The sequence below is a fragment of the Paramisgurnus dabryanus genome, chromosome 1 (assembly GCF_030506205.2).
Source record: "Paramisgurnus dabryanus chromosome 1, PD_genome_1.1, whole genome shotgun sequence".
NCBI lineage: Eukaryota > Metazoa > Chordata > Actinopteri > Cypriniformes > Cobitidae > Paramisgurnus > Paramisgurnus dabryanus.
This window is the reverse complement of record NC_133337.1, coordinates 12,943,645-12,968,339: the sequence shown is the minus strand read 5'-3', so window position 1 is coordinate 12,968,339 and position 24,695 is coordinate 12,943,645. Positions and strand designations below refer to the sequence as shown.

Here is a 24,695-nt window from a genome sequence, read left to right as displayed (position 1 = left end):
TGAGATTAAGTGTTAAACTTACAGTATAATAACTGAACTATAATAAAGTAACACACTTTTGTCTTTTTTGTGGGTTTAATTTTCATCCTGTATTTAAGACAGCTCACAAATCTGCTTTGAACTAAACTGCCACATAAACCGTCACGGATGTTTTTGCTGGACAGTAAACTGTGGGTGAAACAGAACAGCTGGTTCTCATCAGAATACTTGCTGAGTAATCTAATACATAGTGAATTCAGTTTGTTATTCTCTGGCAACGACAGTCAGTCGTCAGCATAACACTGGAAAGCAAATATTATGTTGGTCTAAATTAGTCTTCGCAATAACAGAAAGAAAGTCAAAAATGAGAAGTCAAAGAGGCAAAAAAGTTGTAAGATGTCATGCTGAATAAGATCAAATGGACATCTACTATTAAGATCTCCAATGACATGAGGTTAAACAACATACTCCGCTGTTTACACTGATAGTAAAAAGTCTCTCTCTCTCTCTCTCTCTCTCTCTCTCTCTCTCTCTCTCTCTCTCTCTCTCTCTCTCTCTCTCTCTCTCTCTCTCTCTCTCTCTCTCTCTCTCTCTCTCTCTCTCTCTCTCTCTCTCTCTCTGTCATCAGACAGGTTTTTCAAGTTTCATCTCTGTTTACCTCACTGCTCAATCATGTTTGGGAGTGGTTAACTTCAAGCCAGGACTAGAAACAGTGTTTGTCATCAGTGAATATTTTCTTCATACTCCAAACCTTAAACACACATATTTCCCTTACAGAAGCTGGTGTAAACTAATGAAGTTTCAAGTATGTTGTTTTGGTGTTACGCTCCAATTCCAAACAAAAATGACATCACGAAGCTCCCAACATAAACCACTGTTCCTGCTTAGTTTTACAACACAGTTAATGTATTATGGATCATCTACCAATTCTAGCAAATCAGGAATCAGTGCGAATTTATTATATAATGAATCTGTGACTCTGAATCAGATGACATATGCCTTTGACATAATTAAGCAACACACTGTTTATAAGAACAATAGACAGGCAGTTGGTTATAATAGGTGAAAGGGGTAAAAGTTCAAGTGGCTTTTTTTAATAATAAACAATTGTTATTTGTATTTTAAGTGTTCCAATGGTCACATCCTTGATCTGATTAACATAGCATCTATTTGGCTCTACTGCGTAGCCACGCCCATTTCGACTCCGCCCACACTGCATTCCTCTCTCTTACAATTTACTTTTAATTTTATTTACGTGTATTTGTCATTAATGTCTTGACTGGAATTTAAGTTTATTCAGTCGTCTAATAAACAACGTTTTTTGGCAACTAAACATCTGACTTCATTTAATTTACACGCAGGATAAATACGACAGAGTAATCTACTACGGTGAAGTTTTAACTCATGACTATGAATTACTTGGCCTGGTTACCTTCCTGGATCGTCTAGTCACGTGACCTAATTTATAATTAAAATACACGCCCTCGCCACAGTTCTATTGGACAGCCGACTTGCCCCCACTTCGAACGTCCGCTTCTCAGCCAATCAGTTGCGGGCGTTAAGCTGCGTCATTAATATTCATGAGCAAAATATTCCCTCGTAGTAGGATTCCCAAGTTCGCCGCTGTCATGCGCAACTCTGGCACTGCCATGTTGGATCGAAACCGAGTTTAGATGAAAGTTTAGTGTGTTGTGGCAACTGCGGACCCGTACGGATATTCAGGATCGCGTTTTATTCAATATCTCCAGGACCATTACGCCGTCTGAATAGATCCATCGCGAAAGAGCATACGTTACAGGTGTGGAAATGAGAGACTCTGGATACAATCTGCGGTGATTGGAGATCAATGCACATATTTTCTGTTTAACACTTCCTGATCACCACTTCACACTATCGGATTGTCAAAAATGAGCGGACCACCTCCAAATAGGAGGCCTTTGAATAACGTTGGCTCCTTGGTGCTCACCCCGCAAGAGAACGAACTGCTGTTCAACCATCTGGGCAGGAAATGCTCCGTAAGTTCATAAACATTTAATTGATTTCTTTGCCAGTTCCATGTAAGTGATGTTCAGTGTCCACATGCTGTTTGATGTTACAGTGTATCACTGGTGTGTTGATTTCTTATCAGCTTCTTACCGTGTAACACTGTGGTGATACATTGTGTCTATTTCATAAAGAGATCATCAGAATGTTACAATGAGATCGATTTGGCTTCAAACTTTAGTCATCTATAAACCCTAATGCAGTTTCTGCATTAAAGTGATTGTTTTAAAACATGTCATAAAGCTATCAGGTGAACTAAGGTATCGAGCTGTTCCAATAATTGATTAGGTGACGACTAATAACATACACACTTTATAACGCCTTACAAATATCCACATCATCAGCCATTAATATGTGGCGCATCCAATAATGTATCACCACGAATATTATTTATGAAAGTATGATTGTGATCATTCTGTTTTTTAGTAGTGTTTCAGTGAATAAAAAGAGCTTATTTCAAACGTCCTAATAATGAAATGTAGGTGTGCTACTGTGCTTGTCATATTGGCTCATATCTACATTCCGCTCACAGTATGATTGAATATCCTGTGTCCACGAGAGTCACCTGACAACGCCTCATAAAACACTTCTTATGCCTCATTCTTGCACAATCACGGTATAAAACTATTTAAACGCTCCTGACCTCACCATACAGTCATTTTCAAGAATGTTTATACGAGGAATCTATTATTGGCATTAGCAGATGATGGGAAGCGAATGTATGTATGGTAAACATTGATTATGAGGCTGTTTAAATGAACACTTCTGGTAATTGGCCAATCTGGTGTTTTATGACATATATAATCTCTTATCTTGACAAATGTGCACTTTATACACCTTCAGCTGGTGATGTTTTGGGGAATATTACAAGTAGAGTTCCTCATTCTCTTCTGATTGATCAACCCCATAATCAGATTTCCTTCAGGCCAAGATCTCTACTTTTTTAATGCGTTGATGCTTAAATTTGCATCTGCTCCGGATTTGGATAGAGATTTGTTTTTAACCAGGTGAAGTTTGACATATTCGCTCGTTCGTTCTTGGATGTAATCTGCCTTTGGCTTGTCACGTAGGGCTGTGCTGTTCCTCATTCCTCTGTGTTACCTGCTCTATTCCTGCAAGAATAAACTTGTGGTGTTCAAATAGCGGAAGCGAGGCTTCCTCTTCATATGAGAGCGTGCATACATTCCTCTAACCGTGATTTATTTGTATGCACCTATGTATGAAGAGAACCTGCCCTGCAAAAGTCACAGTTTCTGTTTTGCATGACATAAGTCCTTGAGGATGCTTCACATTCCTGGCATAGGGTGATGATTGCGTTGCATGTCGTATTCATGCAATGCCCTGAATTACAAGTTGTGTAACACTTTGACGTATACTCATTTATTTTCTGTATTTCATAGTAAGTCTGGTCACATTGTGGCATGATTGAAGTGGGAGTGTTGTCTGAACCTCTTCGTTCACACCGTTCACACATTGACTTTGTGAGCAGCAGTGAGTATAAATGCAGGTCAACTTCATCATCCGACCCTTAAGAAGTGCCTGGTGGACCTGACTGATCTTTACGTTTGTGCTGACAGAATGTGGTCCTCCTTTAGCTCATGAACGTGGGAAAACCAGTCCTCTCAGGTTCTTCCTGCTGGCCGAGATCGCCCATCCATAGCTGAAATTGTAAAGCCAGCTAAAAATGTTGCCTGCGTGTTTAGTGCAGAGAAAATCCACTTAATTTCCTTTGAGAACAATAAAGTTTCAGAGTATCAGTGAAATCAGCTGTCCTGTCCTTATTGTGAATGGAGGAAAGAGTCTAGATTTCCATGTGCTGTCTCTAATGACGGTAAAGGGTGTCAAGGGTCACTTGATCTCTTAATTTATCCATTAGGCTGTTTCTCTATCTTTTATGTTTTGTCACATTAGAGCTGCTTTTGACACTTTTACTAAGGTGTGTCAATAAGGAGCAAGCTTTGTTGTAGAATGAGAAATGTGAAATAAATAAAGAAAGAAAGATCATTTATGATCACAGCTATACTGATGTCCATGAACAAATTTAAATGTGTCAGACTTTTCAACACAGGCAACAGGATTTAGTGTGCTGCTGCAAGGTGGGATAGTGCAGATTAAGGGGCGGTATTATCCCCTTCTGACATCACAAAGGGAGGCAAATTTCAATAACCTTTTTTTTTCACCTGGTTGCAGAGAATAGTTTACCAAAACTAAGTTACTGGGTTGTCCTTTTTACATTTTCGAAGTTGATACAAGCACTGGGGACCCAATTATAGCAATTAAACATGGAAATGATATGTACATCATTGAATATCGGACACAATTCTAAAATCTCTGCGTTTGATGAAGTAGCATTCACAGCAAATAATCTCTCAGTGCTTTGATGTGTTATCAGTGATGTCATCAGTGCATGCATGAGTAGATCTACATTACATCACCAGATTTTTACCAGAGGGCATTTCAGCCAACGCTATTATTTAATGATGAGCAATTAAACCGTGTGATAACGTTTCCTTCCCTCGTCCTGTATGAAGCGGTCCACTGTTCATTCAGATAAAAACCTCCAACTTAAATGACTTTAATCAGTCAATGAAAGAGAAGAGGCCGTCCTCTTTCTGTGTCCTATGCGTGTCCCCCGGCAGTTTCTACAAATCTTTTATCTTCGTTTTTATAAAGGCTTTGACTGTCTTTGTAATGACTAGCAGGCCTGCGGTTCAGTGAGTTGTTAAGACGTGTGGCGTGGCTGCATTCCTGTCCAGGCTCCTGGCAGGGTTGTCTGGCTTTGCTGGTCTGCGCATCACTTATGTAAATCATCTTGCTCTGGTCTCAGAATGGACGCTGAGTATTAATTCCCTAAAGTGCCTGTTTGGCTCAAGCTTTGTCTTCCGTATTGCAGCCATTCTCTTAAAAGTGCGGTGCAGTGAAGTTCTTGCTTGGCCCTGGATCACTGCCTATGGCTGACAATGTTTTTCTTGATTATCCTTTGTGGATTTTTGTGTGCAACAATGGCTGAGAAATTCAGTGGCTTTTTGTTCCAGTTAGTATTTTTTTTTACAGCTGGTTCATCTAAGGACAAGCAGTTGTTGGTGAATAGACCCAGATACATGCGTGGTCCTGTTTCAAACTCCTGCATCCTTGTTTTTTCTCTTAAAGGTAGCACACCATTGCAATTATACTCCGTGGACTTTAATATCAATCTCCAATCCTGTCAGAGCATTTTTAATCCAAGCTGCAAAAATGGGTCAATACTGTATAAAATGCCTTTAACCTGAGTTGCAGAAGTCATGGGATAACATTACTGATGAAGTATATATTGACACTATTACAGAGAGATGTGTACTGTACTGTATATATCTAAACATATAATATGAATGTTTTAACTGTGTCTGCAGAGCTTGTGTGCGGCTGTGGTTCAGGTCTATGGAGCAGAGAGAAACTCCTGGGCAAAGAAATGCTGTGGTGTGGCCGTTCTGGTGAAAGATAACTCGCAGAGGTCTTACTTTATAAGAGTGTTCGATATCAAAGTAAGTCAACAAATGTTTAATACCCAAAATCACTTCCTTGCCTTTACTGTATTGATGCTTTCATTGAGTTTACAGATTTTAGTTTGGCATATTGTGCTCTTTAAACGGATCCTTTCTCCTGTCTGACAGGATGGAAAAACATTGTTTGAACAAGAGATTTACAACAACTTCACAGCAACCAGCTCCAGGCCTTACTTTATCACATTTGCTGGAGATGTAAGTATTTCACTCTTGTATCTACATGTGCCTATGTTCATGTTTATATCTTTAACAGTCATGCCTCGGCAGACCATAAGCTATGTGCCAAAATCTCTGTGAGGAAAAAGGTTTTGAAATTTAGCATGAAATAAAAATTGACTGTTGTGTTCAATTAATGCGTGTGTATTTTAAATATTTGAAAACTGTGTATCATTTAATGTATTAAAGGGACACTCCACTTTTTTGAAAATAGGCTCATTTTCCAGCTCCCCTAGAGTAAAACATCTGATATTTACCGTTTTGGAATCCATTAAGCCGATCTCCGGGTCTGACGGTACCACTTTTAGCATAGCTGAGCATAATTCATTGAATCTGATTAGACAATTAGCATTGCTCTCAAAAATGATCAAAGATTTTGGATATTTTTCCTTTTTAGAACTTGACTCTTCTGTAGTTACATCGTGTTCTAAGACAGACGGAAAATTAAAAGTTGCGATTTTCTAAGCTGATGTGGCTATGAACTATACTCTCATTCTGGCGAAATAATCAAAGACTTTGCTGCCGTACCATGGCTGCAGCAGGCTAAAAGATATTACGCAGCGCCCTAAAATAGTCCCCTTGGTTCCTTTCAATAGCAGGGGACCTTTTTTGGGCAATGCGAGTGTCCCTTTAATCTGTCAGGTTGCACAAGAGTAAATATAAAGCATGCTATTTTTTGTTTTTTACTTTAGACATGTCAGATCGGACTCAATTTTGCCAGCGAGGAGGAAGCAAGGCGTTTCCGATCGGAAACCGGTGAACTTACGGTCAGAAGACAGAGAAAAACCGGTAACTAAACCTGAACTAAACCTTCTCAAATCTTAATCAGCTGGCACATATTTCTCTTTTTCAGAATGTTAACAATCATTCCTGATCTTTCCTTCCTAAGTGCATGTTACTTTACACATCCCTATGTTTCCTCGTGTCTTTTACTGTAAAGTTCTGATTTTTAATGTCTGCGGGACCCTCAGGGGTCTGCTTGAGTACGCCTGCTACCTATTAACTTTTCTCTTTTAACCACGTCTTCCTCCGCCGTCTATGTTCACTGAATCTGCAGCTTTTGCTGGGACAATGAAAGGATTGTGCTCATGAGTCTGCGTGGGTCTCTGTCATCCGCTTTTCTGTGCATCGCCAACAAACTAACATCAGACGTACAATCATGTACAATCTCTCTGATCTTCTGTATGTCACAGATTGACCTCAAATCTCAGCGTCTCTTTTAGGCACTAATAAAGAGCACGTTTGAAAGCACCCAGTGGTCAGTTTACTAGTAACGGTTATCTTAATTTTGTCTTTCAGAAAAAAGACAGGTGCCGTCTAATGGTAGGTTGTTTAACAGTTAAATTCTCTCTTGCTCAAACTTAAAAAAAACTTACTCTCCTTATTGCACTACTTGGAACAATGTTCCAGGAAGTTCCACCCTTCCTAAACTTGCACCCAACTAATACATGTCATCGGTTAGTTTCTGCATCATCCACCCCACAAGTGATACGGTCCTGATAGTGGTCTGATAAATATATGAAAGTATCTGCATGGGGTCTGGTTCTACAAATAATAAATTAAAAGGATAGTTTTGCGATTAGTTGTTATGCAGTCATAACAGTGTACACAGAACAAAAATGATGGATGTAGGGCGGCAGATACTACACATACAGAACGTTTGTCAGTCATTCTGTACCTCAACAAATTGAGAAATGAATTAAAGTGTGTAATGTTGCTATAATAGCATAAATAATACCTGTAAAATGATAAAGTTCACTGCATGGCGATATATTTTCTTTAACAGAATTCGCCTTTCAAAGCCTACAGACTAAACTCCGCCCACAGGAATACTTCAGTCGATGTACTTTTTGGCGATGTTAGTTTATTACAGTAACTAAACATCTCTAGTTCTCATCACTGTAATGTTCCAGAAATCATACTGTAATGTATTGAAGTGAAGCGTGTCCTCATCACAACCTCTCACTGTGCTCAGAGCACCCCAGGAGATTGACAGCAGATTATTGCTGGCTTTAATAGTTATGTAAAATCCAGCAGTGATGTATAATTTACTCAGATTAAGGGGCAGAGTTTTGCCTACAAACAGACCTGCATGCATGCAGCGTAGACAGAACACATCTGCATCTCCGCATGCACGTATCCGATCTTTGATAGCTTTCCTGGTGGAGCTCAGAGATGATGTTCTGCACCACCTTCCTGTCAGCCCCAACTGATGAGCGGCTGAATGGAGGTTCATATTTGGGAGGTTGCCTGGCTCCCCTCCACTGCCTGGTACTACCACAGGATGAGCAGTACGCTCCGTTCTCGGATGCTGCGGCTAACCTGCGGCAAAGCGAGCGTACTTGTGTGGTGATGGGTAAAGTCCTTATGGATGTGAGTTTTGGGGGTGGAGACATTAACGTGTCACCCTCACCTGTATACAGGTGTCTCCATGAGGCTGCAGGTAGGTTGGAGGAGGAAGTGTGGAGTTAGTATTTCTTTCCTGTCCCAGCTTAGTCGTGTGTGTTTAGTGTTTTTAAAAGAGGAAAGTTCGCATGAAAATGAAAATGTTAGTTTCAAACCCACATGTTGCAGTTGTTTTAACGGAATAAAAAGATCTACATGCATTTAAATGGTTTATTTGTAACTATTTAGGACCTTCGGCACCGCCCGGACCTACATTGCCAATGGCGACAGTGGACATAAAGAACCCAGAGATCAACAGTCAGCGTTATAACAATAGCTTTCAGATGAACAATGTTAACAGCAACTTCAAGAAGAAAGACAAGGGCAAAAACAACAAGAAAAAGATATCCAAATCTGAAATTGGCACTCCAAGCAATTTTCGGTAAGTTTACTTTGGGCTGTGACAATAGCCGCATTAGCGCTGTAATGAGATCCCTACCATGGTACCACGACAGAACGTCAATTTCTATTTATCACTTCACATTGTCTGGCATGAATACTCCATTTATTTATAACGAGACAGCTGCGATTCTAAAGCGGGATATATTTGACAGCTACGGAGTAAATTAAGTTGTTATTCGGAAGGTAATTTGTAACATGAGAATGAGCGAGTTTGATTATAATTTGTGCACGAATGGCCACTCTCACTTGTCTACAGTGTGACTTTTGCGTACTTTTGCTAACCCATCCGATATCCAGTTTCACACACATGTACATTTATGCCTTTGGCAGATGCTTTTATCCAAAGCAACTTACAGTGCATCACAGTGTTTACATTCTTATCAGTATGGGTGAGGTTAACCGCCAAACCGCGTGATTTGTTGCTTTTTCACAGCAGTAAGAAAAAATTGGGCACAGCCTTAAATTTGCCTTAATATTCAAACCAATTTGTTTCTAATCATGTTCATCATCTTCAATGTGCACATGAATTTAATTTTATGTGTATTTTCTATCAAATGTTCTTTTAGGTTCTTGGAGGTTTTACGTGTTGTTTTAGGAAATGTAATCGGATGGGCATTTCATTTGTAATTTCATGTAGTATTTCACTGAACATGAGCACCCAGTTTTATAATCCAGAGGTTAAATTCCAGGATTCTGGTTGAAGTGACTGGTAGTGGGAAAGACTGATGGTTTACAAACATTAATGTTTGTGTCCAGATTTACCCTTAATCTCCACTTTGTCTATGTGTGCGTACTAGACTTTCAACCCATAAGCTAGCAAGACACTTGTTTCCTCACCAAAAAACCTTTTCATTATTTCCATAGACTTTTGGATTGTTGCAAAAATATGCTTTGTGTTTAACAAAAGTTTATGACACTTACACATTTAGTCCAAAAATTCACAGATGAACACAATTTATGAATTTGTTGAAATGCGTTTACTGGAATGTAAAAAACTATACCATGGTCTCTTGACATCACCACCAAGCTTCCGACAACTCTTTCAAACTTTATTAAACACATTTAATTCTTTCCCCACCAGCGTTTTTTAAAAAAAGTTGCCAGCCAGCGCAAGCATTTTATAAAAGTTTAATGCCTTCCAGAAAATGTTCTTCTTTAAATATATAAATACATACAATATATCAAATGAAAGAATAGACCATCTGCTTTCATACAAAAAACCCTTCATCCTACCTTCATTAGTTCTTCACTTCTCAAATATGGAAAGGTTTCTTTAAAAATTCAAAATTTTGAGCAAAAGCTGCGATGATTGCATTTTTTAAAGGACTTTTGATAGAGATTTGATTCAGAGCGATCATCAAAACATACACAGAGTTTGAAATTTTTTTTCGTAAGTGAATACTTCCGGGTCTTATAAGTTGGGTACCTGGTGGATAATAGCGGAAATACGGATTGCCAGAAAAACTCGTTATTGGCAGGGAAGCGTTTTGCTCTCAATGGACGAGTTAACTTGTCAATGGCGGGAAAGAGTTAAAAATAATACCATGTGGATCCTTGTGGTAAATTGTGCCCATGTTGCATTGTTTTTGAGATTTTTATGCTGATGATGTTTAAAATCCCATATAGCAACTTGAAAGCCCTTTTAAAGACAGTTCATAGCTTTAAAAAGTCACAAGTAAACTACTGATGAGTTTTGTTGTAAAAATAAAATGTGAACATTATGTAATGCATTTAACCAAAATCCTATTCAGAAACCCATTGACTTTGGAACAATGGAACTGGAAGTGCTAAAATGCTAACTCGCTTAGGGGTTTGCCTACAAAAATACATAGTCTCTGCGGCAACCAATTAAAGCATGTCTCTTTTTTGTTTTAGACACGTTGGACACGTAGGCTGGGATCCAAACACAGGCTTTGATGTGAGTATTAACCACTGTAATGGGCTGTGATGTTCCCCTTAACAAGCATGTTATCTTACATGTTGTCGTCATTTTCTTTTAAAGAGGTCATTTTTGGATTCATAAATGCAGTAGTCATCTGTAACTGCTAATGTGATTTAGGGGGTGTATCTCGTTACATAAAACGACCTTTTAAAAAATAAAAGATCATATTTCATTCATTGGTGTATTAGAAACGTTCTGTGTTCATTGGATCAGGGATTACATTTTGCTACCTTGAATGAGAGATTACATAAGAGGTTCATTTGAGGATAGTTTTTTAGTTTCAGAGCAAAGATTTATTAACTCTCAACCTAGTGTAACAGACCCTCATCTGTGTCCTTAATATTAAAATGTATAAATGATATTGCTTGGAGAATAAAAACTATAAAACCAAGTGTCATTCAACAATAAATCAAACATGCATACTTTTTGAACAAAAAATAAAGAAAAAAGTGTCATAATAAAATCATTTTGAAGGATCTTCAAAATAAGTGATGACACATCACACACAGAAGGTCATCTTTTGAATTGTTCTACTTTCTCTCTCTTCAGTTGAATAACTTGGATCCAGATCTGAAGAATCTCTTTGACAGGTGTGGCATATCAGAAGCTCAGCTCAAAGACAAAGAGACATCTAAAGTCATCTATGACTTCATTGAGAAACAAGGAGGAGTAGAAGCTGTAAAAAATGAAATGCGACATCAAGGTGAGTTTGAGAGATGGTGTATATATTGTCTGTCAGACATTGTTAGGGCTCATTTAGGAAATTAAATGTTTCACCAGCAGATCCTGTATTGAAACCGCTTATTCAGCATGTTTGTAGCTTTCAGAAATTCATTGGTAATGTAAACATCATCTTACTGCGATTAAAGGCGGGGTGCATGATCTCTAAAAGCCAATGTTGACATTTGAAATCACCTAAACAAACACGCCCCTACCCCTATAGAATCTGGACCTTTTGATAGACAAACCCCACACATACACAACCCAGGCAAGAATGTCGGTTAGTAGACACTAGCGCCGGTTTCACACCGCATGCGTGAGCAGCGCATAAGCGGCGCGTGTTTTTTCAACGCCCATGTTAACAAGTTAAAGCTATGGTCTACGATTTCAAAGATTGTTCATTATTAATAAACTCATTAGATGCTGGTTATGGTTCTACAGTAAAATCCTAAAAATATGAAGAGAAAAAAGAATTTTAAAAATCCATTCAGTCTATTGAGTGTACGTCCGGCCGGACAGCTTACATTGGTTAACTGCTCTCATCAAATCCCCGTACGCTTGAAAATCCACCTCGCGATCGCGTCTCCACCCCATCGCACACCACCCCGCCCCTCTCGTGCCTGCGACATGAAATTTGTGTCAGTGTATGTTAGCTAGCGAAGCAGCAACATCTCATTAATGGAAAAAAACTAACCGACAGCAGCAAGCTTCTTGTCCCTACAGTAAAGGTTAGAAGAAAAGGGAAGTCTGTAGAGGAAAGAGCAGAGGTAAAAAAAGTGTGTAAAACGCCGAACTCTAAGTAGAATCAATAAAGGGTCCGCAATTGACCGTTGGAGGAAGCTTCAGGGAGATTTGGGGCTGAAAACCGACGCCGACACGGCGGACTTTTTGTTGAACAGGTATGCATCTATTTATTACATAAATATATTTTTATGAGTCTGACAACATGCTCATGCTGCCGGTCGGCATTGGAATGTTAGCCGTTTAGCATCGCGTATCACGGGTCAAAGTAATTATATTTACAAAGTCATTTCTTGAAGCTCAGGAGGGGAAACGTATGCCAAACGTTGTTGTGAATGTAAATAACGTCAATTGCAATCATAATTGTAATTGTTCATTCCTTCAAGGCTTTACTGCTCGGTAAATCTCTGTTCTGATGTTTACTACCGGTGATTAAAGCTTGAATGAGTGACGTTGTTCAGTTCGTTTCCCAGTGGGAGGGATCAGGTAGCACAGAGGGGCGGGATGAGTTTTTTAAAACTTACTAACCGTCTCAGGCTTTCTCAACCGATTTTCAACATCGTAGACTACAGCTTTAAAGCATGTACACCGCACGCGTGAGCAGCGCGTGCTCGCGTGGCAGGAGCGTTGCTGAGCAACAGTGCTGCTATCATTTCGGCGTCTGCTCTTTTTTTGCTGCGCTGCTCACGCTCAATTAAAGTGACAGTGCATTGTTTATGGTTTAAATGGTCGTGAATTGACGCGAAAGTGTAATTTTACAATAAAATCACGAATGTGACGCCAAGTGTGTTTGAAACAGGCATGACTTTGAGCAACTTAAAAGAAAGCAATGAAATATTAACACACTGTTGCCAGAGAAGACTGTGTTCATTCACTTTCTGCCCAGCAAATGAGTCCTAATCTGATCTTAATAATCTTCAGAGAAATAGATTAATCTATAAATTTAAATCTTATGCTTAAACTGTTGAAGGGAAACAAGATCGATCACTGAGTGATTTTTTTATTTTATTTTATAGTAAAACTTCAGAGAAAGCGATTAAAATGTCCCATGGGCTTTTTATGTCTATAATTGTGTTTTGTGTCTATATCTGTCATTACAGGGACCAGAAGAGCACGAAAACAATGTGGATTTAACAAATCACAGTTATACAAATTACACTGACCTTCAAAAAGAGTCTTGAAGAGGTTTTGCTCATAAATGCATGTAAAATAATGTAATGTGAACCTGAGATTTTTATACTGTTATTTAAACTGCACAGTATGCGCTGCAAACGCAGCCGGTGTGAAAGCACAATGGCCACGCGCAGCAAAACGCTCTTCTCACGCGCTGCTTACGCTACGCATATGCGCTGCTCACGCATGCGGTGTGAAACCGGCGTAGGGCTGTGTATCGGCAAAAAGTTCCCGATACGATACGTATCCCGATAAAGGGCCACGATACAAGACCATTTTGAATTGTGTTTTTGTTCAGAATTTAGTAATATTCTATCGGTTTATTGTACATTGAATAAGCAGTGTTGTAACCGTTGTGATTTTGCCATTCATTTATTAGCTTTTGGAGGAACTAGGGATGATCATATCAGTTAATTTTCCCGACCGATAACCGTAGCTTCTGAACAGAACATTAACCGTTAACATATAAGATTTTAATTTGAAATTGTCATTGAGTAAAAATACAGTTGACGGTTGTCTGTGAACTAGTAAAAACAAAACATTTAATTTGAACGTGCAAACAGCAGCCACAGATCAACAACAGAACCATGATTCATTATCAGATATTCACGCAACATTATCTTATTAAAAAGCACGCGATCACTCCATTAATATCCAAATAGGCAGATTGTCTCTTTTTTATCTACAACAGTGGTCATTTCTAAATCAGGACGCTTTTCAGAAAGTTTTGCTTTTGCGTCATCTTTCTCCATTTGTGTAAAAAGAGAGATGTTGTTTATGGTCAGAGGCCCATAGCGAACGTCTGTCCGGATGTGCACGAGACGGAGACGGACTGCGTCATCTTGCGCGGACGCGTCTCAGTTTTTAACTGATAATGTTAATTGGTCATAAATTCTAACCTTTGGTTAACGGTTAAACGGTCAATGTGAACATCCCTAGGTGGAACTTGTAGAAAGACAAAATTTCAGAGCTAAAGTACTTAACTCATATTGTTTTAAAGCAGTTTTACAAAGATTGTGCCTTACTCTAGGAATTATATTCTTTTCTCATTTAATTCTTCTATATTTATGAATGTATTATAAACATGCATTCAGAATAAATGCTATTTCTTGATAGAAATCAGATAATATATTACAGCTATAGTTTGAAGTTGCTCTATATCTCTTCTCCTACCTAGACACATACTTTTCACCTGCAGCTCTTTGTCGTGTTCCTTCCCAAATGCATGACTGTATTATAAGAGAGCGGATTATAAAGCAGCCCATGCTTCATTGAATATAAAATGCGCACAGTAGCTTTATTATGGATTGCTTACGAGAGGACGTGCAGTCTTTTTGGGCAACACTACTTTAATTTCATGACTCATTCTTTGCAGCAGTTTAGGAGACGATATCCACGCTAACTTTATGACTCGCCCTTTGTAGCAGTTTATGTTAAGATTAGGCTTTATTACTGAACTCATTGAGAGAGGAAGAGAGTAGACGAACACATAAAATAGGTAGCAGGGTCACATGCATTCTTTCCGTTCAGATCAACTGATTCATCACGCTACATTCAAAAGTGCATCCAAATCTATACAGAAGATGCTGTATCGATGCGCACATTGTCAGGAGCACATTGTGTGGATCGTCGTATCGATATTTTGAACAACGCACTAGTAGACACACTCCTTACTGCTGATTGGCTACAAGTTTGTTTTGGGACACTTTTCCAAAGTGTTTTTCATGAAATTATCAAGCACCCCACCTTTACAGTAAGTCCTAATTCTGATTATTGGAAAAATTGCATTATTGGTGTACATGTAAACGTAGTCATTGTGCAATCCTCAGACGCGTCTCTGTCATTTGTTGCATGGATAGTTTACGTCTTGACTACTTGAATCAGTGGGAGGAGCTTAAGAGCTGTTATGTAGTTGTAGGCCACTGATCTTCTGTAGAGGCAGTCTTTAGTCAAACTATGATACAGCGACAAAATTTGAAAAGTAGTATTTTTTTGCTGAAACCTGCAGAATTATGAGTACACATTTTTATGTTTGAGTGAACTGTTCCTACTAATAACCATGTGGTAAGAAATGTTTTTGGATAATCCACTGAATAAAATATATTACAAGTTAATCATACATCCCTTCACTCTACAGTTCCTCCACCCCCACCTCCACCATCAAGAGGAGGTCCACCCCCACCTCCTCAAAGCACAGCATTTCCACCCCCACCTCCCTCGAGGGGTCGAGGAGCACCGCCCCCACCCCCACCCTCAAGAGCCCCCAGCAGCGCCCCCCCTCCACCACCACCCTCTCGACCAGGTATGGGAGCACCACCACCTCCTCCTCCCCCCAGCAGAGGGCCCACATTGGCTCCCCCTCCACCGCCCCATCCCGTATCCATTTCTCATCAGGCTCCCCCACCTCCTCCTCCATTCGCAGGGGGCGGGGCACCACCGCCTCCGCCCCCGGGACCTCCACCACCTGCACCTCCTCCATTACCAAGCATGGACTCTGGAGAGCCAGCGGGAGGAAAATCTGCACTCCTAAACCAAATTCGTGCAGGGGCGCCGCTTAAGAAGGTGGAGCAGGATAACAGGCAAGCCGTGTCTAGTGGAGGTCGTGACGGACTTCTAGACCAAATACGACAGGGCATTCCGCTAAAAAATGTGAGTACACCTGTGAAATGAGTTAAAGCGATACTCCAGCCAAATAGCAAAATTACCCCATGATTTACTCACCCTTAAGCAATCACATTTGGAGTTATTTTATTAAATGGCTATTCTTTTCCAAGCTTTGAATGAGTGAAAATGGGGATCAGGGAACAACTTCTGAATTTGAAGCCCAAAAAAGTGCATCCTTTAAAGAAGTAATCCAAAAAAGGATTGTCATAAATGCATTTCTTTGGTTCTAATAAGTTAATGTGCATGCAATTTTAGCCCTTTGTATGGCTAGTTTCTTTGTTTCGTTTGCTAATTCTTATTATTCTGATGGTGTGGCATTTTCAGGTAACAGATACAGACTCGGGCCCGGCTAATTCTGACTCCTCAGCTGGTATTGTGGGGGCATTGATGGCGGTCATGCAGATAAGGAGTAAAGCCATCCACTCATCAGGTGTGTGACTGCTCGTTAAACTTCCATTTTCTTTGACAATTACAGTCACTTGAAATTCACATCCAATCATATCCATTTATTTTTGCAGATGACGATGACGACGATGATGATGTTGAAGATTTTGAAGATGAAGATGAGTGGGAGGACTAATGAGGATCTTCTACTGACTACAGTCGCCCAAAAGATTTGAGACACTACATAGATCTTGTCTTTCCAAATCTTAAAGCGTTATAATGTAAATGACCGATTTGCTGAACATTTTTGTTTGCTGATCTGTGCAATACCTCATTTAATCTGTAAAAATGACCATTTTCCTTTTCTGGATTAACGTGCGATTTACGTCTTCTTGATCTGTAGAGTTTTTTTGGGGTCTGTGTTTTTGACATTTGTTGAAGGGAAATCTATATAAAGCAAGTCTTTAATGTTAATAATGTGACTCAGTGCAAGAACACTATTTTCATACTATTTTCATACTTTATCTTTTCTTATTCAGATCCTAGTTAAGCACTATTATTTTTCCTAATTAAAGCGTATTTAGTTTCTAATTACATCTGCTCAGAGACTCGGTTAATATTTTTTCCACGAACCGAACAATGATAAAAAAGACTTGATGTCGATTTAAGAGCAATACCGCAGCATGTTTACACATTATGTGATATCTACTCCTTCAGGATTGCCCATAACAACACTACAGCTTTTGCTTATGTGCATCTTTGTGCCAGTTTGCATTTTATTGACAATCGAATTAATGTGTGCCATTTTTAAACATCTAACACACCTGAAGCTAACGGTTTCATACACTTTAACTAATAATGCGATGCTGTTGTTAAAATAAAGTCAATGGAGGACCTGCGGGGAGTTAAATGATCGCAGAGCTGTTTAAGATTAGCTCTGATATCTGTGACGGGTTTTCTCCTTTTGTTTTATGCACGGGTTTCTTTGCAACGACACACACTAGAAACCTTTAAAATGAGGTTGAACAAAAAATGATTAAAATTGTACACTTAAATAAATGTTAATATTTACAAATACTGAATGGAGTCGGTTGTTTTATTATTATTTGTCTTCTTAAAGGTGCAGTGTGTAATTTTTAAAAGGATCTCTTGACAGAAATGCAAAATAATATTCAAAACAATATTATCAGGGGTTTATAAAGACCTTTCATAATGAACCGTTATGTGTTTATTACCTTAGAATAAGACGTTTTTATCTACATACACAGAGGGTCCCCTTACATGGAAGTCGCCATTTTGGGCCGCCATGAAGCCCTTAACGGACAACATTTTTTACTAAATTGTCTCCAACGATGACATATTTGTCCGGTGGTGGCTATCATAGCTTCTCTTTGTGTTTCAAAAGCGAGGGGTGAGTAGTGGACTGAACCGTTGTTTGCAATTCGCAACCTCACCACTAGATGGCGCTAAAATTTACACACTGCACCTTTAATTAAGCTTTTGCCTATCGAAAGGCATTTGTTGTCTTCTGGCAATACGTCGTGCATATTACTAATGCAACATTATGAAATCATTCTTTCTCCAGGCGAGTGCCATGAGAAGGAGAGTTATTCAGACTTTAAAACAATCATTGCTGGTTGTGATAAAGGGTTAAATAATGTTTAAAGTTTATAAAAATATTGCTTTGTTATTTGAAACACAGTGGTCTGTTTCTTTGCCAGGACACAAGTGAGGCGCATGCAGGGTAACTGTTATAAAACATTTCTGTGTGCAGCTGCGAAGTGGATTTAGATCCAGGAACTTTTCCAAAACATACAAACACACGGATTAAGTGAATCTGATATTCAGCTAATACTCTGATATGATCATTGGAGGCTAATCTGTTGACCTTTTCCTTAGCTATTAACTGTTTGGATAAGTAGCATATAAGAAATAACTGTTCTCTGATTCTTTTATAGCTGTTTTATATTAAATGACTTTAAAATAGAGGCTTGGCAGTCTATGTCTGCCAGTGCAAGAGCAATATTTTTTATAACTTTTTTTTTTTTTAAAGAGTCTCAAAGCTAAAGAGATATGGACTTAAAAAACAGTGTCTTTAATAAATGAATACTGAATTTGTGTATTTCTGCCCCAAATCTTTTTCCCCCTTATATAAAGCTTATAAAGATGTAATTATCAAATTTCATTTATTCCTTAAAATCAAGTTAAATAATTACATTTATAAAAACAATACAAATGTGTACTTTTAAATCAAGTGCAATCACTTCAATAATAAAAACTGCTGACAAACAGCTAACTAATATCAACAAGAAAAAAATATGCAGTAAAAATGCATGTATTCATCTGGATGTGTCTTCTTTGCATCATTGTCTTCATGCTTATTAAAAGCAAAAATCATGAGATTTATTTTGAGGATGAATGTGATCTTAAAGGAAACCCTGAAACATTGAAGTAGGATTTATATGTACACAGATTTTGTGATGCGGAGATTTCCGGTTCTGCTCTGGATCTGGATTTCTGCTCGGTCTGAGTCCGAAGTCTTACGGTCCAGTTACTGAAGATACTTAGGAACCTCCACCTGTAAGGAATTTAAACGGTTAGATCCCTTTACTTGTCTAACCAAATGCATTTACAGCGTAATGTTTATCACATTATGCAATCACAAATCCATTCTGGAAATAAATGATAGATCATATAATAAAAACAAGTCCGACTAGTGTTAGTGTTGTAGTGTTTACTCATGTTTACAGTGATAAATTCAGACTGGCCTTCGTTCTAACAGTGGTAGATGAGCCGTCTGTCTTATCAAGACCGGCAAAATCACCTCTATTTATAGCATCGTTAAGTGTGAAGTATTTGTGGGGTCAAGATGGGTCGTCTGATGGTGATGCTGAATTTTCCATTGCAGCAGAGAATAAAAATCGAGGTTTAGTTCATTTGAGTTTGATTCTCCATGTCATTTCACTGATGGCTTGTGTTGAAGAATGCACCTGATAGAGCTCGACCTGTTCTGATCAGGTGCGGCTACAATGACAAGTATGTTCTGACATCACTTGCAGTATTGGAAAGTGAATACCTTATTATGTGTAAACCTTTGTGTTTGGAATAACCGCCCGAGGTCAAGTTCCTTTTGTTTCTATTGAAAACCAAAAGGATTTGCTTTCACTTGTTTTAACATCACCTGTTACAGCAAAGTGTCAGGTTTTATTCGAAACCCTAGTAAAATACAGTTTTAAGTCCTCTTTACACTCTAAAAAATAAAGGTGCTATAAAGGCTCTCTACGTCAATGCCCCAAATCTTTTTTGTTTCCCTGAAGAGCCATTACACTGTTAAATAACATTTTTAAGGTGTCCACAGAGAACATATGTGAAATTTTAGCTCAAAAAGCTAGTTAAAATTGCCACTTTTTACACATTTTTGGTTGTGTCCTTTAAATGCAAATGAGCTGATGAAATGCACTAATGATTTCCATGATGGAGGTTTGTTGAAGCTCAATTGTGCTGTCAATTATTTCTTCTTTCTCTCTGCACTAAATGGAAATGCCATGGTTGGATAGTGCAGATTAGGGGGCGGTATTATCCCCTTTTGACATCATATAGGGAGTCACATTTCAATAACCTACTTTCCATATGCTTGTAGAAAATGGTTTACCAAACCAAAATTACTGGGTTGAAATTTTTCACATTTTCTAGTTCAATCGAAGCAATGGGAACCCAATTATATCACTATAGATTTTCATGATATGTCCTCTTTAAATAAAGTTTATTTAACTAAGTTACAGAGGAGTATGGTCATGTAATCCAACCGATTACCGAAGCAAAGTGGTCTCTATATATAGCTCCCCCTAACCTCTGTCCCGTGACAGTTTTTGCAGCATCCCTCAGCCCTATCGCCCCACTCTCTGCTGATATATCTATGCCAGTTAAAGTAGGGCAGAGTACACTGGGTTCAGGTTAATATTCCGATCTCCTCCTTACAGACAACACGCCAAATATGCCTAGTTGATACATGCACTGTTAAAAGTACTTCAACAAATTACTTTAATTAGTAACACTTTAAGGCGGGGTGCGTGATCTCTGAAACATGGTCTCATGATCTTTGACATTTGAAATCACCTAAACAAACACGCCCCTACCCCAATAGAATCTGGACCTTCTTTTAATAGCCCCGCCCCACATATTCGCAACCCAGGCAATGATGTTGGTTAGTAGGCATGCCCCTTACTGCTGATTGGCTACAAGTGTGTTTTGGTACTCAGCCCGACTCCTTTTCCAAAGTGTTTTTCAAAAATCATGCACCCCACCTTTAAAATTGAGAATTTAAAAAAATGTAGTTTTGTCAACTTAAATTTAAGGTAAGTAAACTTCTGTTGGTAACCACCAAATGTAAGCTTTTTCAACTTAAAATGTTTATTTAAAGTAAGAAATTTCGATTTGGAATAAATAGGTGTTACCAATTGAAAATATTTTTAGGTGAATCCAACTTTTACTTTTTACAATGTTTTAATACGGAACCATGAATTTAATAGTTAAAATTAAATAACAATTTCTTATATTTTTATAATAACTTGCAAAGAATCTTTTTGTAAAAGGTTCGCTCTTAAAAATTAAGGTACTTTACAATGCCATAGATGAAACACTTTTTGCTGTAAAGGTTCTTTATGGAACGATACAGTCAAAAATGGTTCTTCTATGACATTGTGTAGCACCCCTTTATTTTTAGGAAAGAGTTTCTGCTCCTCACCTTTCTGAGATTTCTGATACTGCTCCCCTTGATGGCAGCCATGAGTTCATCATGAGCGCAGCGTTGTGGTGTTGAAGGTCTTGAGTTCTCTCTGTCTCCAATGGGTTTTAAGGCGTTCTTCAGTTCTTTTAGGATACTGTCAGTCTTTGTCTTTCTCCCTGGCCCTTTCTTGGCCTTCTTAGGCTTAGATTTGGATGGATTTGGGTTCTGTTTCTTGGAAGATGCCTCCTGTCGTTTGATGAGCTCCGCTATCGTCCTAGTTGGAGCCTTCTTTTCTGAGGAGGCTTCAGATGGAGGCGCTGGTGGAAGAGGAGGAGGTGGTGGTGGAGGGGGAGGTGGTGGTGGTGGTGGAGGAGCATTTTTCTTTGACATGTCAACACGCGGCAACTTTGGAGATGACCACGGTGAGCTCCGAGGGGAGCCGTAAGGAGAGACCGTGATGCTGGTCTTTTGAAGCTCGGCAGTTCGTGGGTTTGCGGCCGCGCCTCCTTGCTGTTGCCGCTGCTCTTGAATTCTTTTCTGTCTCTGAAGGTCCTGGTTGCGAGTGAGAATCGTCGTCATGCTGATACGAGGACCTGCGAGGTCGAACTGGTAACCCAGCTTTATCACCGTTGTGTTCTCCCTGAGTAACTTCACGATCTCCATTTCCACTTGACCTCCACAAATGTGCCGCTGGTTGTGAAATCGAAGTTCTGTTAGTGTTCGGTTTTGGGTTAAGGCTTGGACCAGTGCCAGGATACCTTTACCTGTTATAAAGTTGGACTCGATGTTAAGATTAGTGATGTGGCAGTTTTCCCTCAGCATCTTGGCGATGGCAATCGCTACCTGATCATCTGCATGCGTGTTAGCAAGACTGAAAAACCTCACATGCGTGTTGGAACACAAGGCCTCCGAAAAGCGTATAAGGGTCCCCTGAGAGATATTTTCAATGTTGTTGAGGTTGACCTCAATGGTGTCTGAGTCATTGTTGAGGATCTTCTCCAAAACATCATCCACCACAGTTGGGTTTCCTGACAAGCGACTGGACTCCTGAACTTGGACTCTTGGTTCACACATCAGTGGAGAGTTTCGCTTCGCAGGCTCGACCGGTCTCAGATTGGACTGATCGTTAAAAGACTGTTGATGTTGAGGAGGAGAATTCCCTGGAGGTGCGCTAATCTCTTCTTCCTCTTCTTCATCTTCTTCCTCCTCATCCTCCTCTTCTTCTGTCACTGGCTCCTCAATTTCACTTTCTTCCTCTTCCTCCTCTTCGTGTTCTTTAGTTTCCTGGTTGTCTTTCTCATTTTCTTCTGACTCTTCTTTTTCCTCTTCAGATTCTTCAGTGTCAGTCATGCATTCAGCATCTTCTCTGCTTCCTTCATCTTTCTGGAATCATAATGTCATTGTTAGAAAAGCATTGGTGCTACTGGTGTGTACTATTTTTTGACGGTCTTGGTGATCTTTATATTTTTTTCAACACACATCCCACAACTATATGGGTGACATTGCATCTATATGGGCCGGTTACCGGTTTCAAGGTACCGATGTTTTAAAGAGTGAAGGTTTCAAAACCACAAACATTTTCTGTGATACCGTTTTCAAGGTATGAACTGTGTTTACACAAAATGAATTAAATCATGTAATTTTATTCATGTTTACATTTCAATTATATATTTTTGAAAGAATATTATTATTTAAAGGCTTTATTTTTGTTGCTTAAAAATAAAATTCATTGTGTCCAGTAGAAAAGATGATGTTTTATAAGCAGACATTTGAAAATAACACATTTTAGTGTTACAATGGCAATACCAAAACACCGTGGTATTTTTGCTTACAGTTATCATACCGCCAGAATCTCATACGGGCCCATGTCTACTTGCATCCTCTAATTTTAAAATCATTCCCTCTTCCCAATTATTAAGGTTTACTTCATAATTTTTCTATTTTAGTAAACTTTTGCCAAATGGGAAATCAGTATTTAAATCCAAGTCTTCTACTTTATCACCTAAACTCTTGAAACGAATTACTAACCTGTGTGGGACTTGCAGATCCAATTATTTCCTCTTCCAGCAGTTTCCTGGTCTCATTTTCCCAGTATTTCATCAGAGCCTCCCTGCTGAATGTTCCAGTAGGAGTCTTTGCTGTCTGATCTCTCTGTCTCAGTCCTATGGGAACGTTGCCATCAGGATCGATATCAGACAGTTCCTTCTCCAGCTCCTGTAGCTCCTCGGCTGTCAACGAGGCCAACAGCTCATCATCATCCAGATCTTCATATTTACTCAGTTCTCGCCGGTAGCCAAACATACTCATGGCCTCCTGTTGATCTGCTCGGGCCGTTTGAAATCCTGCTTTCCTATCAGTAATGTCGCATCGGAGAGGCACTGTGGAGCTTGTGAGGGTGAATGCTTATCTACTGTGATGGGCTGCTGGAAGGGTTTTAAGAGCCGGAATAAGAGAGGTGTGGGACAAAGCCCCATCCCATGATGCCATTTCTTTTTTGGGAGGCAGGAGTCAATCAGACAGAGCTGGAAAAAGCTTGTGAGCTCACAACATGGCCACAGCGTAGACTGTCAGCAGATCCCAACCGCATTGTTCATGTCCAAAATAAGATCAGATCACAGTAAAAGACTGGGAGAATGCCCTTATAATATCAATTTCCTTTTTCAGGAAACACTTACTGTAGATTAGTATATGCTTTTTTTACTCACGTGTACAGTCAGTACTAAATGATCTTAAATTATAAGTGTCAGTAAATGGTACAAGTTGTTTTTTGGTTTTTATTAACAAAAGATTAATTTAGCATTAAGGATCTGGTATATATGTAAATAATTTTCCATACCCATAATGCACTTTGGTTCTTTCAGTTTTTTCATATGTGCCAAAAATATCACACGGAGCTAATAGAGGACGTCACGGTGAAAAACAGATTATCTTTGAACTGCTTTGAACTGATTAAAAAAATCTCTCTCTTTTTCACTGCTCCCTTCATGTCATCAGGATTAATATGTGCCTTTTTTTAACGTATTTATCAGTGGACGTCATACTCTGAAATCCAGCATGCCTGGAATGTTGTGAATCAGAATAACGCTGGAGATATTTTTGAATAAGATATAAAAATCATTCAAATCAGTCTGTGTAATGGTTCATGAGAATGAAATAAGTTTGTTGTCCTCTGTCAGGATAGTGTTTATGACAGGAACACAATGTCCGTTTTATCTCCAGAGACGCCGCCCAGCAATGACAGCACAGCAACATCAGCTTAAATCCCAGAGGTTTTGCCTTAAAGGTGCAATGTGTAACTTTTAGAAGGATCTAATAACAGAAATGTAATATAATATACATAACTATATTATCAGTGGTGTACATAATAACATGGAAGTCGCCATTTTGTGCAGCCATAGAAATAAATAGACAAACTACTCTACAGAGTGCGTTTTGTCACTACTGTATTTTGTCTTAGACAACAACATGTCTGTCCTGTTGCGACTACTGAAGCTTCTCTATGCATTTCGGTGAATGGTGGACTGAGCCATTGGTTGCAATTCACATCTCACTGCTAGATGCTGCTAAAATCTACACACTGCACCTTTAAGCCTGGACTTATCTGTTGTTTCTCAATGTGTGGTGAAATTTACAGTTCATCCCAAATTGTTATAGTTTAATAAATTCATAACTATCAACAATAAGTTTGGGATTTATTGTTTTGCATGAGCATGTTTAA

The 24,695-nt window shown here is 39.0% G+C and overlaps 2 protein-coding genes across 3 annotated transcripts; one reads left to right on the top strand and one right to left on the bottom strand.

Moving 5' to 3' along the window:
* Positions 1–1,583: 1,583 nt before the first annotated feature.
* Positions 1,584–17,333, top strand: waslb (WASP like actin nucleation promoting factor b). Of its 2 annotated transcripts, XM_065264468.2 has the most exons (11): positions 1,584–1,994; positions 5,412–5,543; positions 5,673–5,759; positions 6,473–6,569; positions 7,080–7,103; positions 8,415–8,607; positions 10,503–10,545; positions 11,119–11,272; positions 15,341–15,852; positions 16,192–16,297; positions 16,386–17,333. In XM_065264468.2, the coding sequence occupies exons 1-11, from the start codon at positions 1,887–1,889 to the stop codon at positions 16,445–16,447; spliced, it is 1,518 nt and encodes a 505-aa protein (XP_065120540.2). In that variant the 5' UTR covers positions 1,584–1,886; the 3' UTR covers positions 16,448–17,333. The 2 variants fall into 2 exon arrangements, with proteins under 2 accessions (XP_065120540.2, XP_065120541.2); XM_065264469.2 differs by lacking the exon at positions 7,080–7,103.
* A 1,087-nt stretch (positions 17,334–18,420) lies between these two features.
* lmod2b (leiomodin 2 (cardiac) b) lies at positions 18,421–23,408 on the bottom strand. Its single transcript, XM_065264466.2, has 3 exons — positions 23,006–23,408; positions 20,996–22,360; positions 18,421–18,829 (listed from the first exon to the last, which is right to left on the bottom strand). The coding sequence occupies exons 1-3, from the start codon at positions 23,282–23,284 to the stop codon at positions 18,803–18,805; spliced, it is 1,671 nt and encodes a 556-aa protein (XP_065120538.2). The 5' UTR covers positions 23,285–23,408; the 3' UTR covers positions 18,421–18,802.
* Positions 23,409–24,695: the final 1,287 nt, after the last annotated feature.

Bases quoted from the DNA above. Each gene is read 5' to 3' on its own strand.
- lmod2b (XM_065264466.2), bottom strand. From the start codon at position 23,284: ATGAGTATGTTTGGCTACCGGCGAGAACTGAGTAAATATGAAGATCTG. The intron at 22,361-23,005 runs GTTAGTAATTCG...TTATGATTCCAG, and splicing joins GATCTGCAAGTCCCACACAG to AAAGATGAAGGAAGCAGAGA. The intron at 18,830-20,995 runs GTGAGGAGCAGA...AATTCCTTACAG, and splicing joins GTATCAGAAATCTCAGAAAG to GTGGAGGTTCCTAAGTATCT.
- waslb (XM_065264468.2), top strand. From the start codon at position 1,887: ATGAGCGGACCACCTCCAAATAGGAGGCCTTTGAATAACGTTGGCTCC. The intron at 5,760-6,472 runs GTAAGTATTTCA...TTTTTACTTTAG, and splicing joins TTATCACATTTGCTGGAGAT to ACATGTCAGATCGGACTCAA. The intron at 15,853-16,191 runs GTGAGTACACCT...TGGCATTTTCAG, and splicing joins AGGGCATTCCGCTAAAAAAT to GTAACAGATACAGACTCGGG.